A 14,408-nucleotide genomic window follows, 5' to 3' on the forward strand; every position below is an offset into this window, starting at 1 on the left:
TTTGCAGTACATACAGTAGTAGTTGCCTCGTAATGCATGTCGATATCGGTCTATTACGCTGGCGACTGAAGATTTAATCAAGTCAATTCAAATTAGTACCACCTACCTAGGCTCCTTACTTACTTCTGTCCATTAATGTAAGTAAGGTTCCTTCGTATACGACAAAGATTGACCCCCGTCCCGAGATTATCTATGACCAGGACGCTACGATTTGAGACTCACCGATTTCGACTATGAAATCAAGAATAAAATATAATGCAAATTATCATAGTAATTAAGTACTTATCTAAACAAGTGCAACATACCTCAATGACCACACGCATACCTTTTACACACATGATCAAATGCACCGGCACTTACTTACCTGGTTAGCTTTGGTCTTCAGCGTCTGTCACGATGGTTGCCGCCCCTCGGCGGAACTGGGCTTCTCACCGAGACCTCGGACACCATGGACCTGGCACGGCCGCTGCTCTGTTGACCTTGGGCGAAAGGATCTCTGAAAGGGACGGGCAGATGCGTCGAGGTCGGCTTGTTGTTGATGTCGGTGTAGACCGTGACCGAAGAAGCCGTGGACGCCGTGTCATTGTCCGAGTAGATGGACGACGCGCTGTTCAGTTGGTAGAAGCTGTTGCGGTCCATGCTTTTTTGCTGCGACCTTGAATAGCGCCTCTCTTTGTATTGGGACGGTATCCTGGGCACGGGTGGCACGTCGGTCGATGCTGCTGGTTGCCGGCTGCTCTGGACCCAGGTCATGACGGACGCAGATCGCCACGAGTCCGACTCGTATCCGTAGTCCTCATCCGGTTCGGTAGCAGCAGCAGCAGCAGCAGCAGTAACGGTGCCCCGCAGTGTGAGAGGCGGTACGATAGCGCTCAGGTTCGTCATGGTCCTGTTTGAAGAGGGTTGGTATGCCCCATTCAGGCTTGCTGAAGTAGACTTGTGACTATTACCACCAGAGGTTGTACGAAATGCCGACAATATGTTGCCTTCAGATGGCACGACAGGTTCTGGACGTAGTTGACGCCGAGAGCTCCACTCTCGAAGTCTAGTCTGGACGTCCCAGGTCTCGTCATGCTCCATCTCCTCATCGGCGGCAGCCTCCTCCTCCTCCTTTTTGTTTGGCAAACGCCAGTGCGATCTCGGGCCAATGTACTGCTGGGTTTCATCCAGTTCGCAGTCGTCTTGTCCCTCGGACTGGCTAATCGAGGCGGTACCCGGCTGTCTGACGGACCCAAGGTCAGATTCCCTTCTCCCGGCAGTAGGGACAGCCGACTGTCTACTGCTGCTAGGTTTACCTGCGCGTCTGTTTTCCCCCAGCTGGGTATACTGCCCGTCGTAGTCATCGTCGCTGAACTTCGGGTCATGATCGTTTTGGCCATTGTACTCCCGATGACTGTAGCCATAAGGGTTGTCATAGTAGTTGTTCTGATAATAATCATTACCAATACCATAGTGCTCCTGCTGCGCTGCATACCCACCTACTATGGGGTCCGATGCCACAGGGGCTGCAGGTACGTATTGACGATCATCACAGTCAACGACCCCCTGGGGGTAATGGTTCTCAAAGGAATCATCCGCAAAGTCATTTCTAGACTCTCGATTCCTCCACGGTCTCGCGGTAGACGTCCCACACACACGGTTATCTATCAGCCGGTGCGGCCCGAGCTGTGGCAGTGGAAAGCCCAAGTTTGTTGGCTCAGGTCCAGGCAGCCCATTTTCTTCGCCATCCGTGGTTATTGCCGAGTTCTCCTGACCCGAACGGCCCTTGGACTTGCGTGCCTTTTTGCTACGCCGGTTGCGACGTTGCTCTTCCGCATCACGGCGCAAGACGTCCTCGATATGATCCGCCAGGTCTTCGCTTTCAAGGGTCAGCCGTTTTGCGCGCTCGCCGCCAAAGTGTTGTATCCAAGCATCGACAAAGCGTAGCAGCCTAGGCATCTTCCCGCCGACCCGAGATCGCGCCAACAAGTGTGCTCGCAGGTCTGACAGCAACCTTCCTCGCGCACCAACAAAGGCAAGCACGCAGGCTTCGCAGCTGCGCCGGGGCCGCGGCTTGCTGCGGTCTCTGCGCCCCTGCTTGTCCCGTGCCCTCCTCGGTATGGCGTTGAGCAGCGGCAGGAACCGGTTGGCCTCGGGAAAGGCCTCGGTCCCGTTTCCTCCTCCCTCTGGGTGCTTGCAGAAAATCTCATCGAACTCGTCCTCGCTCAGCCAGAGGCCGTTGATGCCCGTCATGCGATTCACAAACTCGGATAGGTCCGCCGTCTGCTCAATACCACGATAGCCACGGACAACATCGGTTTTGAACGTCACCTCCTCGGCCAGGCACTCAAAGACCTCGTGGATGACAAAGGGCGAGAGACTACGATGGACCCAACAAACATCGACCCGCGGCGGCAGCACCTTGTTCTTCTGAAAGCCCGTAGCCTCGGCCAGGAGGACCCGCATCTGCTGGATGGTCGACATGTCTCGCTCCAAGCGCTTCGTCAGGCGGTACCAGCCACCTTTGTCGCACTCGAATCCATTCTCTATCTTGAATTCCTGTTTCTCCAGCCACTTTGACGACGGCCAACCATACTCCAGCACGTGTCGCGGCGGCAGTATCAACAACTTCGTGAGCATGGCGACCTCCTTCTCCTTTAACGTCCACACATCTTGTGCACTCCCTGACATCTTTCTTGTTCTTGAATTTCTTTGATGTTTGACCGTCAACGCTGTTGAAAAGGTGACTATGCAACTTAGCGACTGCCAAGTTGTCTTTGGAGACTCGAAGTAGTCGAACTGGCAGAGAAAGTCTGTAAAAAGAAGATGCCTATTGTGCCTGGATGTCTTCGGAGATGCCCGTCCGCAGGTATATGTACCTGTATATATATATATATATATGTATGTGTGTTTGTGTGTGTGTGGGGTATGTATCGACAGTAACACTTCTTTTTCCGATTCTGAAATGATGTCAAGTTATTGGTCGCCATGGAATTTTTTTGGTTGTGTCACACTGCCTTATAAGCTTTTGCAACTTGTGGATGTTTCCTTTGTCTTCAGTCTTCTGGACCTGAACCATATGCCGAGACAAAGATCAACTTCATCTTTGTCCAAAGCGACCGGCCTTTGCTGTTCTTTAGTGCCAGATAAAAGCCATTGTGTTTCCATTCTTTGTTGACAAGCCCAAGGCAGTTCCAATATTCTATCGGAACGTATACACTCACCATCTATCATTGCTAAAGACTTCTTGATCTTGGCATCTCCAAACACCGACCTGGAAGTTGGCCCAAAGCTTTTTGAATGATGCAGCAGTCTTGGGTGATCTGCCTTCCTGAAAACCAACTGACTATTGGCGTCTTGCGGAAGTAGCTGTGGATGTTGCAATGAAACAAGAATAAGCTGGGCGAGGTAATGGGCTACCGATCACAGCTTGATCCCTTTGCCATTAACCCTTGGACGGATGGCTTGGCGATGCCTGTCTTGGATTCCTTTAACGTTTAAAAAATGATGACGGTCTGGGTTTATGATGAAGTAGTATATGCCTTCGCTGAATGAACGCTCACTCTCGTATCGACATGGCTGACAATGTTGGCCTATAGCTAAGAGAATCCCAGTTGGATGAATTCCCGCCGCTTTGCTGATGAATAACCCAATTTCTCCTGCCATTTACCTTTACTCCATAGTTAACAAGACTGTATTCCCAAGAAAAAAAGAACAAGAAAACCAGTCCCCAAATCAACTCCACCGTTTGCGGCACATATCAGGCACGTCCACTAATAAGCAAAGAAAACCCGCCAAAAAAAAAGTCTGAAAGTGAGGGTTGTTCTTTATCTTCCAACCGAGAGAAGCACAAAACAAAGCAATATCAGGGGCTTGCCAACAGTGATCCATCGCCTCCCGATGTGCTTCCCCTATACACAACGTAACAAAGTTGCCCTAGTCTGCAGAGCAATCATCTCCACGGTGAAAAAGAGTAGCCATGTCGATCTGGTTCGATGAAGTTCGTAACCTCGTGTTATCTCGATACTCAATCTTGTCGCTCGCTTTGCCGCGTGTGGAGTTCGTTTTTGCTCATTCTCTCTGCCCGGATCCTGGCCGCTTCGGAACCGTCATCTGGGTGTGCAACCTCCCTAAACCATGGGTGCTGCAGGGCTTCCTTAGCCGTGATACGGCGGGCTGGGTCGTATACGAAGATTTTGGTCAAGAGATCGAGGAATTGCTTCATAAATGTGTTCTGACATGGAATTATATCCTGCAAACCATGTCAGCCCAAGTTACCTTGCAGACGTGTCTGCCAGAGGTAGGGAGAAAAGAAAAACATACCGGAAGCTTCTTCATAGCCTTCACATATTTTTTCGACGCTCGTTGCGTATCAACCGACGGGAAGTCGAGACGAGATCGTTTGAAGTACCTGTGATGTGGCTGTTAGCTTTCCCGTGCCCGAGGATACACACGAAAATGCGACACATGTTAGATACGTACTTGGTCGCTGGGTTCGGTCCGCTTCTTGTGTTGCGATGAACCTGCTGCACCAAATGTGTGTCGATTTTGCGGTCGACAACCGCCTCCATCATGGCCAGATGCTCGAGATTATCGTGCGTCTGAAACAAAGCATCGCCGGTGAAGAACTCGACGAGAATGCAACCTATGCTCCATATGTCGCAAGGGAATGACCAGCCAAGGCCCAAAATGATTTCAGGAGCTCTGTAATGCCTCGTGGACACCACTGACGAGTGATACTCGTCCTGAAATGTGGCAGACCCAAAGTCAATCAACCTGATCTCTGTGTCCAAAAGAACTTTGCGCTGAGTTGCAGTCCTGCCAACTGTGGTTGATGAGCTTGGAATTTTGCGGTTGTACGTGAACGTCTGGTAAGTGGCATCAGCCAACAAGATGTTCTCGGGTTTCAGGTCTGTGTGTATAAGATTGAGATCATGAAGGACTGCACATATGATCGACACGTCAGCAAGGTGGCCAAAATGATAAGGGGCACTAGAAGAGCGTCGTCAAACTCACAAGCCACACTGGTGAACAGCTGTCGAGCAAAGCTTTGAATTTGACTGTTAGGAAAAGGCGTAAACTGGTTGCTCTTCAAAAAGTCAAAGACGCTCTGGCCTAGCAGGTCCATGACTATGCAGATGTGGCCGCGGAAATCGAAGGTGTCTCGGAGATGGATGCATCGATTCCGATTCTCTTGATCGTTCAGTTTCAATGTCTGCAATACCCGCAGCTCAATCCTCGAGGCATCTCGGTACTTCTGCACCGATCTGATGATCTTGATGGCCACGAGTTCGTTTCTCCTTCGATCCCTTGCTTGAACCACCTTGCCGAAAGTTCCTTGGCCTAGTAGTTTGATCATTTGATCTGCGAAGAGTCTAGTGTTAACCAACCAAACAAATCTTTCGGGGTGCCAAAGACGGAATGTAGATAGTTCTTACAGTCTTCTGTGAGTTCTGCGTCGGGTACAATAATGTAGTGTCCGTCTTCGTCGTCAACCTTGAGGTTCTTCAGATTGGGCTGCAGTTTGAACAAGTTAATAATTCCATGCTTATCGTGAGATATCAAGTAAATGGCAGGAGAACTAACATCGTGCACGACTCTGACGCTGACCTCAGGGGCCTTCTTTATGGGTTTCGCAGGAGGTTGGTAGTTAGTGTAGGCGGCATCGCCGTACAGAGCAGCCTCTCTTCTCTTCGCCTGGCCTGCCTGTTGTCGTGTTGTCCTCTTACGCTTCTGGCCAGCGTTTGCATCTTCGTAGTGTCCGTTTGAGGAGCTAGATCCTAGAGAAGTCGGAGCCGTAGTAGCGATAGCTGAGGTTGTACGATCGCTTGATATTGTCGACGCTGGAGTATTTGTATGCGAGCCCACAACTCGGTTATGAACCGGGTCGTAGTGAGCCGATGGCTCGCCGTCTCGCCGTCTCCTTTTGGCGGTATGCTGACTCCTGGAGTTGGCGGGTGCGCCATTCATATATGCGTGGCCATTGCCGTTGGCACGGGTAGCGTGGCCATTGATAATTGTGCGTGCTGAGCCCGGGGCGGTCGACTGTGATAGGACTTCAGGTTCTGAGTCGTCGTCAATCACGATGACCTCCCGAGGTAACCCATTCTTGTAAAAGTTATCCCAGTCGGGACCCTTTGAACGCCTTCTTTTTCGTGGGCCTGCGGCGTCCATTTCTTCAGGTCTTGTGATTGTAGCAGTCTGTGTAGTTGAGGGCATCACCGTTGATGTGTATTCGGAGCGAGGTGTAGACAGTGTGGCCGATGTTCCCGACGATAGGGTCACCGGTGGCCCATGTGGGCTTGGGTGACCGCTGGCTGGTTTAGGAGCGTGAAGGTTTTTTATGGGCGGCAACCTTGTCGTTGCTGCTGGGGCAGGCAAAACGTACTGGCCGGTCGAGGTCGAATGGTACTGTTGGTGCTGATGCGGGTGGGAGAACGGAGCGCCGTAGTGATAGTGGCTTTGAGGGTGAGTCGCAGTTGCAGTTGTTGGAGTCGACATTCTTCTGCAGCCAGCAAAGGCTCTGTGAGCAGTCGATTGCCGTGCAACCGTAAGACGGTGGTTTGTAGGTGGTCGACTTTTGGGTAGAGAGGTTGTGTAATTGGATGTGTAGGTAAGGTTGAGGGTGCGGGTTTTCAGGGCGTCGAGACGTGAGGAGCAGTAAGGTGGTGAGTAAAGGCACTGTCCTATGAATGGCGTCGGATTCCACTGGGTTTGCTGTGGCCGCTTGGGGTCTCTTCGGTGCGGGACTGCGGGAGCCACCGGTCTAAAAACAGAAAAAAAATAGAGGGAGGGAAAAAAAAAAAAAAAAAAAAAAAAGCCTCGAGTAGCGTCCAAGGAGGGAGCCCGTCTCGACGTCGGTGTGTCGTTTATTAGAGGAAGGTGCACAGGGTGACGCGAGGGTGAAAATGGCAACAGCGAGCACGTCCAAAACAAAATTGGTCAAATAAAACAGAAGAAGTTCTTCTTGGTTAATGAATCAACTGATCATTGTGTAGTGTGAAAATCTTGGAGCATGAATGCATTAGACAAGACCAGAAATGCGTGGGCTACCTCAAGAGAGAAAATAAATAAAATAACAAAAAATGTCTCCTCCCCCCCATCGACAAGCCAAGTCACGGCTTTTGTTGCATCGTTCGGTTCGGATGGGATCAAATTGGATTGGACTGCATCCAACCTCAAATCACTTCAACCATGCTCCTGCAATTGTAGACAGGGAGGGCTGGGACACCGGTCAATTGGCGTGCCGCAGCCAATTCGAATGAACTCTTTCTCACTCGCATCCCATAGTTACTGTACCATACTTTTGCCAACCACCAGTCAGTCGTTGCAAGCCCGGTGTAGTAGGGTGCCGGCAGGGTGGGCGCTCCATTCAGCCCTTCAATCCCCTACGACCATATTGCATGGAAACCATTCACATTCTTCTGTTTCTATTACCCGATTTATCCTAAACCTGTTTACCACAAAGGAAAGAAGAAGAAACAAAAACATGAGAAAAATAGGAGCCGTGGGGAGATGGTCTAGTTCTAAGTCTAGTCTAGATTGTGCAGGGCACCTTGGTGCAAGTTGACGGTAGATTCAGGCCTGGTTGCGATTTGCCGTACTCTGTAAAGTTCTAGCGGCCGGGTCGCCTGAATGTGTTTCGTGGCTTTGGGCGGGCTTTGTGCGAGGAGCCAGCCAGATTGGGAACCCCCTCCCTTGCGGTCTCCAGCAGCCAAACTTTGCCACCCATCGGCGAAACAGAGTCAGGTAACCCACCATTTCATAAATCCCAGCGCGGTAAGCCAGCCAAGCCATGCTTGCAACCCGTGGAGCCTACTACAACTCACCCGTTCTGGGCAGACTTGTTTTCCTAACCAAGCCAGATTTGCAGCCCACACGACTTTCTGCTTGATTGATATACATTGCTGATATTTGGAAAATACCGTTTAAAACCTACCACGGTGTGTTTTGTTAGCAGCATTTGGAGGACGGTCAAGTAGCGCCATGTTTTACGTGACCGCTTCTTCTGTTGCCCCCCGCGACTGTCGTGCTTACTTGGGGATAAGGTACCTACCACAACTAAAAATGGGCTGCCATTCGTAGATAGAAGCGTTGGCAGCTCAAAAAGAGGTGGACAGTGCGAAATCTAGAGGGCTTTGGCGCGAGTGCACGTTTGCGCACCAGAGCGCGAATCGCGCCAGATCAATAACCTAATATATGTCGAGTTCTCCCGTGTGCACTAACAATCCAGCCTTTTTGTTTCTGCCTCGGAATAAACTCTTTTACCTCGATTGCATGCTTCGTATGTTTGGATCGAATTATACTTATCCGGAATGAGAACTGGTGGCCAAAAAGCTGCCCATCTATTGTCAAGACAGTAACCAGTTCAAGTCCGTACACTGTCTGGGGGGAGTTCGCAGTGTGATCTAGGGAGCTGTCCCAATAATTGTGTTAGGGTACCTAAGGTATTTTAGGTTCTTGATACGATGCACACGGCAAACGGATCCAGACATCGGGGGGATCTCAATTTGCCAAAAGGTAAACCTGCGTCTGTCGACAAACCAATCTAATTAATTACTATTACAATGGAAATCGCATCATCAACCTCCACTTGCCGTCGCCACAAGACCCAGCTTTACGACGCACTATACGTAGGGCATTCATTTACTTTGACAGCCTGAGGATAGACATGCCTTGGGACCACTTGAGGAGACACAAGAAACCTAGGAAACGAACAGCAGAGCAAGCCCCGAGGTCCCCGCTCGTGACCTTGATCTTGATCCTGTCCGCCCTTAGTGCGTCACGTCTACTGTAGGCGAGATTCAACGGCAAAGTGGATCTGTGCACTTTGACAAGCCTCAGCCCCAAGATGTACGATATGTATGGGTTTTTGGCGCTGATCAACAATTAGCTTAACAGTGTCTAAACGACAATCTTGAGTTATATGATATGTTGACAAATGTTTTCTTTTGGGGTTTTTCTTTTCCTTTTTTTTTTTTTTTTTTTTGCCTCCAGTGTTTGTCAAGTATACAATACATATCAATGGTGGTGTCTACAATCGCAATCTGCTCACTTGCAGCACTTCTTCAAGCGGAGTTGGGAATAATCACTGACGATCACTTCGAACATAAAGGACCCTGGACTCAAGCAGACTGTTGCATGCATATATGATTGGTCAGTTACTGGCAGAGATGCGCTGAATGTCCACAGGAAGGTTGTATCGGGGCTTTTGGGGGTGGTTCCATTTTCCTTGTGTCCGCACAGGTACGTACCTACACACATTGACAGCTGCGTGTCGACAAAGACTGATTCCGGTTAGAGCGGGGGAGAAACATCATGTTGAAATAACGAACGAAAACAAAACAAAAATCGTAAGAACTTGTTTTCTTCAATATCAACGGGTTTACCGTTTCCTCCATTCCGGTAGTTATGCATTGACTGATACAGAGAGATCCGATCCTCACTGCCGACCAAGGGTCCATTTGGTAGAAGGATGTCTGTTTCGTGATGTGTGGTACAAGAGGCATACCATACAGTACTGTATCGTCGTGAAAAAAAAAGAGAGCAACGCTTCCCAGCACGTTCGTCAGAACCAAAAACACTCTTTCGGGAATAGCGCTGTCCGTCTCTGGCGCTTCCAGACTGGTGCCGAGCAAGGCTTTGCATGGATGAAAGATGGCTGTGGGGCTTATGAGGCACAGGATCTTGCTCCCTCCAAGCCTCCTCATCTTTGTTCCAAATAGTATTGCAAAGGGGTTGCTTTTTGATAAGACTAACAAAACAAGTGCCTTGTTAAAACTTGCCTGGTGCTTGATCCACCGTAGCGAATTTACGTCTGGGCTGAAGCAATCACCCCTGTTTTCAATTGCTCATGGCACGTAGTGGGCGTGTGCTCCTCCCCCTAATGACAATGTCTGTCTACCTACCGATCGATCTACACCAGGGCTCACATTGAGGGGCCATGCTTAAAGCTGGTAAGGTACCCTACCCTACCTACCTAGGTACCTACTTAGGCATGGTAAGCCTTCAAATTACTGTAATCAGATGAGCGGCTGGCTGCACTCTCCATTTTCCGAACCGCTCGCTACTTGACCATCCTCGAAATAATCCAGGCCACAGATAATTGACAAATAAACAAAGCTGTATTTGTTGCAGATTCTGAGCTGTAGTCTAAACATGGCGGTCAAGCCCGTCTCGGAACGCTATTATTTCCACATATGCTCCTAGAACACAAAATACCGGTAGCAAGCTCTTGGCTACCACGCAAACCTGGGTGAGCGTGGGCGAACGTTGCTGTGGTATGCCGGTTGGCCGGCTACTTGCTGTACGTATCGAATATGAGCCGGGGTGCCTGTGAATATCAGACCAACACGGACGTACGTACAAGATCAGCCGAATTGCCCTGTCGAACGTCCTCGCCCATACAGTACGTCCCGAGGCTCTTTACCCCTGATATCATGATTTAACCCCCAAATGTGGTCAGATTGCTGTTTTTGATGGGGTCGTTGAAAAAAGCGAAAAGCAACAGAGCAGAAAGAAACAAACAAACAAACCACATGCACGAACGCGAACTAACTAGTCGCGGACAGGACGAGTCAATCAGCGTTCATAGGATAAAAACATAAATTGAGTTGGACTTGATTCCGGGTACTGTATGTAGCTCGTTGATGTTCCAGGAACAAAGACTACGAGAAAACGAACAAAACATCAAGACACTGTACGCTTACCATGGACAGACATACTGTACCGGAACTGTGCTGGACCCCGCAACGCAAAAAGCCCCGCCCCTCTACTACGTAGCAATCCGCGGCCAGGTTCCGTCACCTATTGCCGCGGGCCAAAACTGACAGTAGCCCCAACAGGATTTGCAAGTGGCTCGATTGTTGATACACGTAGAGGCTTGTTTTCGGGGTATTGTAAGGTATTATCGACTCTTTATGATTATTAACTCACTCTACTATGTAACAATGTACATCCTTTGTGTACTATGTAAACAGGGCGTCTCCTTTTTTTTTTTTTTTTTTTTTTTTTTTCACCTGACGTCAGATTGTTCAAACGGCCTAAGTAGAGCAGTTACAGCAACAGTTAGCCTAGATACCAACCATACCTTACCTAAGGCACATGCCCCATACCATACATACATAGTATGTACATATTCCCTCCCTACGTACTTCGTAAGTACCTACCTCTCCCGGCCGGGGTCACCCATCAATTGCGACCTCCATGCGACTACGAAAAAGTACGACGCTACGAAAAGAAGATACGGCACCGTGCCTTTGTGTGCCTTACCCCTCCTACTCCGTACGCCCTATCAATGGATGCATTGGAAGCACGCTCGTTTGTCGTTTTGTGGGTCGCCCGAATTCTTTCTTGGTTTTGCGGTTTTGCAGTCCATCCAGGCAAGCCAGGAAGAAGGGATAACAACAGAAGCACAAAAAGATGGAGGGTGAGAGGCTACCCATCCATGTCTTTGCCCCCCCTGCGACGCCAGCTCGAACGGGTGGGCAAAAGAAGGGGCTTGACGGGATTGCCATTTTGTAAAAGTACACGGTAGGTGGTCCTTATTTTTTTGTGCAAACAAAAGCTATTGGGTGTGGCAATCAATCGATTATCATCCCATCCATCTTCCGCACAAATCGTGAGAAAATAAAAGCATATCACCAAGTAAGTCTTAGTTTGTTCATTGACAAGCAGGCCGTTGGTTGGTAAAAGCAGCATGATATGGATTTCAGTAATTGAGCGAGGTAATCAGGTATGTATGTATCCGATGCAATTATGGTACTTACATGCGCAGCTGTGTTGGGTCTGCCACTGGAAAAGCAAAATATCGCTCACTGTGAATGGGCATGGATCGAATCTGACGGGATGATCAGAGAAGGGATACGGGGTTTACTACAAGCCGGTCTCGTGTCGCCCTGACAGATAGGGTGCTGGTACCTTGATTACTACCCATCAGACCGCGAATCTCCATGTACCCGACGTGAATCGGGACTGGTCCGAAGCCTGCAAAACCACCGGCCTCTGACAGTGGCCGAACACCCTGCCATATAAGAACGGGAATTCCAGGTTAGGCTACCCCAGGGAACCTAGATATTAGTCTAGTACTAAACTGGAAACGAAGTTTGGAGGAATGGTTTCCAGTCGGGGGCATTTTCGAGAGTCTATATGTACTGAGACACCCAACGTTACTCTTAAAGCCCATCCGGTGTGAAACAAAACCCCATCTTCCACTTCGACCCAGGACATCGGGGAACTCTTTGTAGCGAATTCCCCGCCACTCAACATTTTGGCTAGTGAGCCCTCTTTTTGCGATCAAAATATCAATTCGATATCAAGGCACTGCACGACTCGCCTAGCAAGCTGCTCCGGCTTGAAGCTTCAACCGTTGATTGGAGTACAAAAACTGCTTCAGTTGCGTCCCATCTATAGTTTATCTAGTACATACTACGTACGCAACGAACTAGCAGTACTTGAAAGTCTACAAGTTTGACAAGAAAAGATAAAAGAAAAAGGGACAAAAAAAAAAGAAACTCGGGAATTATCTATGGGATAGCAGTGTCTAGGTTTTGATAGGTTCAGGGTAGGTGAGGTAAGTGGAAATTCAGTCTAGAGAGCGGCAGTGGGTGGCAGCGGCCACGTCCATCGGACGAAGAGACGGAGATCCCCAACTACAATCCCCTTGTAAACACGACCATGCCGCCTTCTCCTCCACGCCCGTGGAATTCCTCCTCGAGACGGTCGGCCGAGATCTTCTGTCTCTGCGGGAAAGCTGCCAGCGCGAGAGGGAGTACCGCATAACTGGTGGTCAAGATGAGCCCCAAGTTGATAGGCAATGTCAACCTCGGATTCCTCTTGAGCCACTCGGTCTTTTGCAACTGCACCAGCACAAGCGGTGGGATTACCATGATGGGGGAGCCGTTCAGCACCCTTGACAACGCCGTCTCGCCAACTGCCAGCTTGGCCGCGACCTTGCTCTTGCCCAGGCTCTGAACCTCGCTTTCGGCCTTGCCTTCGGCCGCCAACCTGGCCTTGTCCGTCTCTGAAAGCACGGGGAAAACGTCAATACCCTGGCGAATCTCCTCGCCTCGCATGAGGAAGACGTTCAGCGCACCGGCCGAGGCCACGGCAGCGAAGGGGACCAGACGGCTGAGAACGAGGCGTGTGGAAGGCTTGAGCGAGGTCAAGCGCGGAACAAGGCTGTTGAGTCCGACTGCAACGGAGCATGAGGCTCCCACTGCGAGAAAGTAAGATTGCGCCAGCTTGGAAAAGGTAAGAGGGGAGGACTTGTTGGCGTTGGCGCTGTTTATGGCGACGTTGAGAGACTGGTTAACTACTTGCCAGGCAACTGTCCCCGTTGTCTGTTGTTGTCCCATTTGAAATGTGTCAGAATAGTCAGTCGACCTTCTCTGCTGGCAGCTAGTTGGAGATCAGAAACCAGCTTACACTGAGACCTGGCTGCAGCATTCCAGCTGTGACAACCAAGTTCGACAGAACATAGCACGACATGCGGAAGGGGAGGAAAACCGGTTGGCCATTGTCTGCAAAAGAAGACATAACACCAGCAAGGTTAGTGCAAGATCAAAGATTAGCAGCCAGCTCGGAACCGAGTGGCATCAGTGAGATCGCCCATACCTGGGTGAAGTGTTGAGTCCACAATCTTCTTTGCCTTCCACAGTTCAGGTGTCATCTCTTTGACACTCCCCTGCTTGTATGCTATCAGAGCCTGTTTGGCCTGCTCCAGGCCAGCTTTTCCGACAAACAGAGTCCTACCAAGCTAGAATGTTAGAATACACGCTTTATACCACCGCTTCTTACTTGTTGCCGTCGAGTTATGTGCTCATACTGGGCAATCCTTCAAAATACCGAGGCCACGCAATCACAGCGGTCCGGCTCCGTCAAAGATTCAGTGGCAAACAAGCTCTCGGGACTTTCTCAAGCCTCCTCTGCCCCAGAAAATTCTCCCTTGTCCATGTTTCTCACCTCGGATCCGTGATGCCAGCCGCATGGCGAACGCGGCCCCAGTACGTGTTCAGATCATACTGAGAGTCCGGAAGTTCCCTGTTCCCCGGTAGTGAGGCCGACATGGTGACAGGAACACAGTCCAGTCCTAGAAGTCCTCAAATTGACAGGAGTTGGCAGCCTATGTCAAGCAGAAACGCGATTGGAAGACTACCACGCGCAGGTATGTATGTAACGCTACCTAGCTATGGAGCCAGGCTGAATGAGCAAACCAAATTAAGAGCCAGATGCTTGCCCCACGGCTCTTTTTGTTTGGTTGCGCAAAACGTGATAAAAATAAAAATAAAAATGAAAACTTAAAAATTTCCCAACCCGGACGCCAATGGATAAAAAAGAGGAAACGAGAAGTACCAATTGACCGCTGCAAAAGGCAGCCCGACGTGCTTTCTGCTTTTAAAACAAATACCGGAAGATCGCTTCCAGTCAAT

At 49.8% G+C, this 14,408-nt stretch overlaps 4 protein-coding genes across 4 annotated transcripts; 1 reads left to right on the top strand and 3 right to left on the bottom strand.

Annotated features, from left to right (window-relative positions):
- Nucleotides 1–356: 356 nt before the first annotated feature.
- Nucleotides 357–2,670, bottom strand: PgNI_09403 (uncharacterized protein; the record flags this gene model as incomplete). The annotated part of the gene is made up of 2 exons (XM_031129387.1): nucleotides 357–359; nucleotides 433–2,670. The coding sequence occupies 2 exons, from the start codon at nucleotides 2,668–2,670 to the stop codon at nucleotides 357–359; spliced, it is 2,241 nt and encodes a 746-aa protein (XP_030977484.1).
- An 828-nt stretch (nucleotides 2,671–3,498) lies between these two features.
- PgNI_09404 (uncharacterized protein) lies at nucleotides 3,499–6,798 on the bottom strand. The gene is made up of 6 exons (XM_031129388.1): nucleotides 5,566–6,798; nucleotides 5,418–5,496; nucleotides 4,996–5,343; nucleotides 4,462–4,921; nucleotides 4,303–4,390; nucleotides 3,499–4,231 (listed from the first exon to the last, which is right to left on the bottom strand). The coding sequence occupies exons 1-6, from the start codon at nucleotides 6,478–6,480 to the stop codon at nucleotides 4,007–4,009; spliced, it is 2,115 nt and encodes a 704-aa protein (XP_030977474.1). The 5' UTR covers nucleotides 6,481–6,798; the 3' UTR covers nucleotides 3,499–4,006.
- Nucleotides 6,799–8,571: 1,773 nt separating this feature from the next.
- Nucleotides 8,572–8,929, top strand: PgNI_09405 (uncharacterized protein). Its single transcript, XM_031129389.1, has 2 exons — nucleotides 8,572–8,756; nucleotides 8,873–8,929. Exons 1-2 carry the CDS (start codon nucleotides 8,651–8,653, stop codon nucleotides 8,875–8,877), a joined length of 111 nt encoding a protein of 36 aa, XP_030977475.1. The 5' UTR covers nucleotides 8,572–8,650; the 3' UTR covers nucleotides 8,878–8,929.
- A 2,628-nt stretch (nucleotides 8,930–11,557) lies between these two features.
- Nucleotides 11,558–14,045, bottom strand: PgNI_09406 (uncharacterized protein; the record flags this gene model as incomplete). The annotated part of the gene is made up of 4 exons (XM_031129390.1): nucleotides 11,558–13,319; nucleotides 13,405–13,499; nucleotides 13,594–13,727; nucleotides 13,942–14,045. 4 exons carry the CDS (start codon nucleotides 14,043–14,045, stop codon nucleotides 12,630–12,632), a joined length of 1,023 nt encoding a protein of 340 aa, XP_030977476.1. The 3' UTR covers nucleotides 11,558–12,629.
- Nucleotides 14,046–14,408: the final 363 nt, after the last annotated feature.

Source organism: Pyricularia grisea (genome assembly GCF_004355905.1).
Source record: "Pyricularia grisea strain NI907 chromosome Unknown Pyricularia_grisea_NI907_Scaffold_7, whole genome shotgun sequence".
NCBI lineage: Eukaryota > Fungi > Ascomycota > Sordariomycetes > Magnaporthales > Pyriculariaceae > Pyricularia > Pyricularia grisea.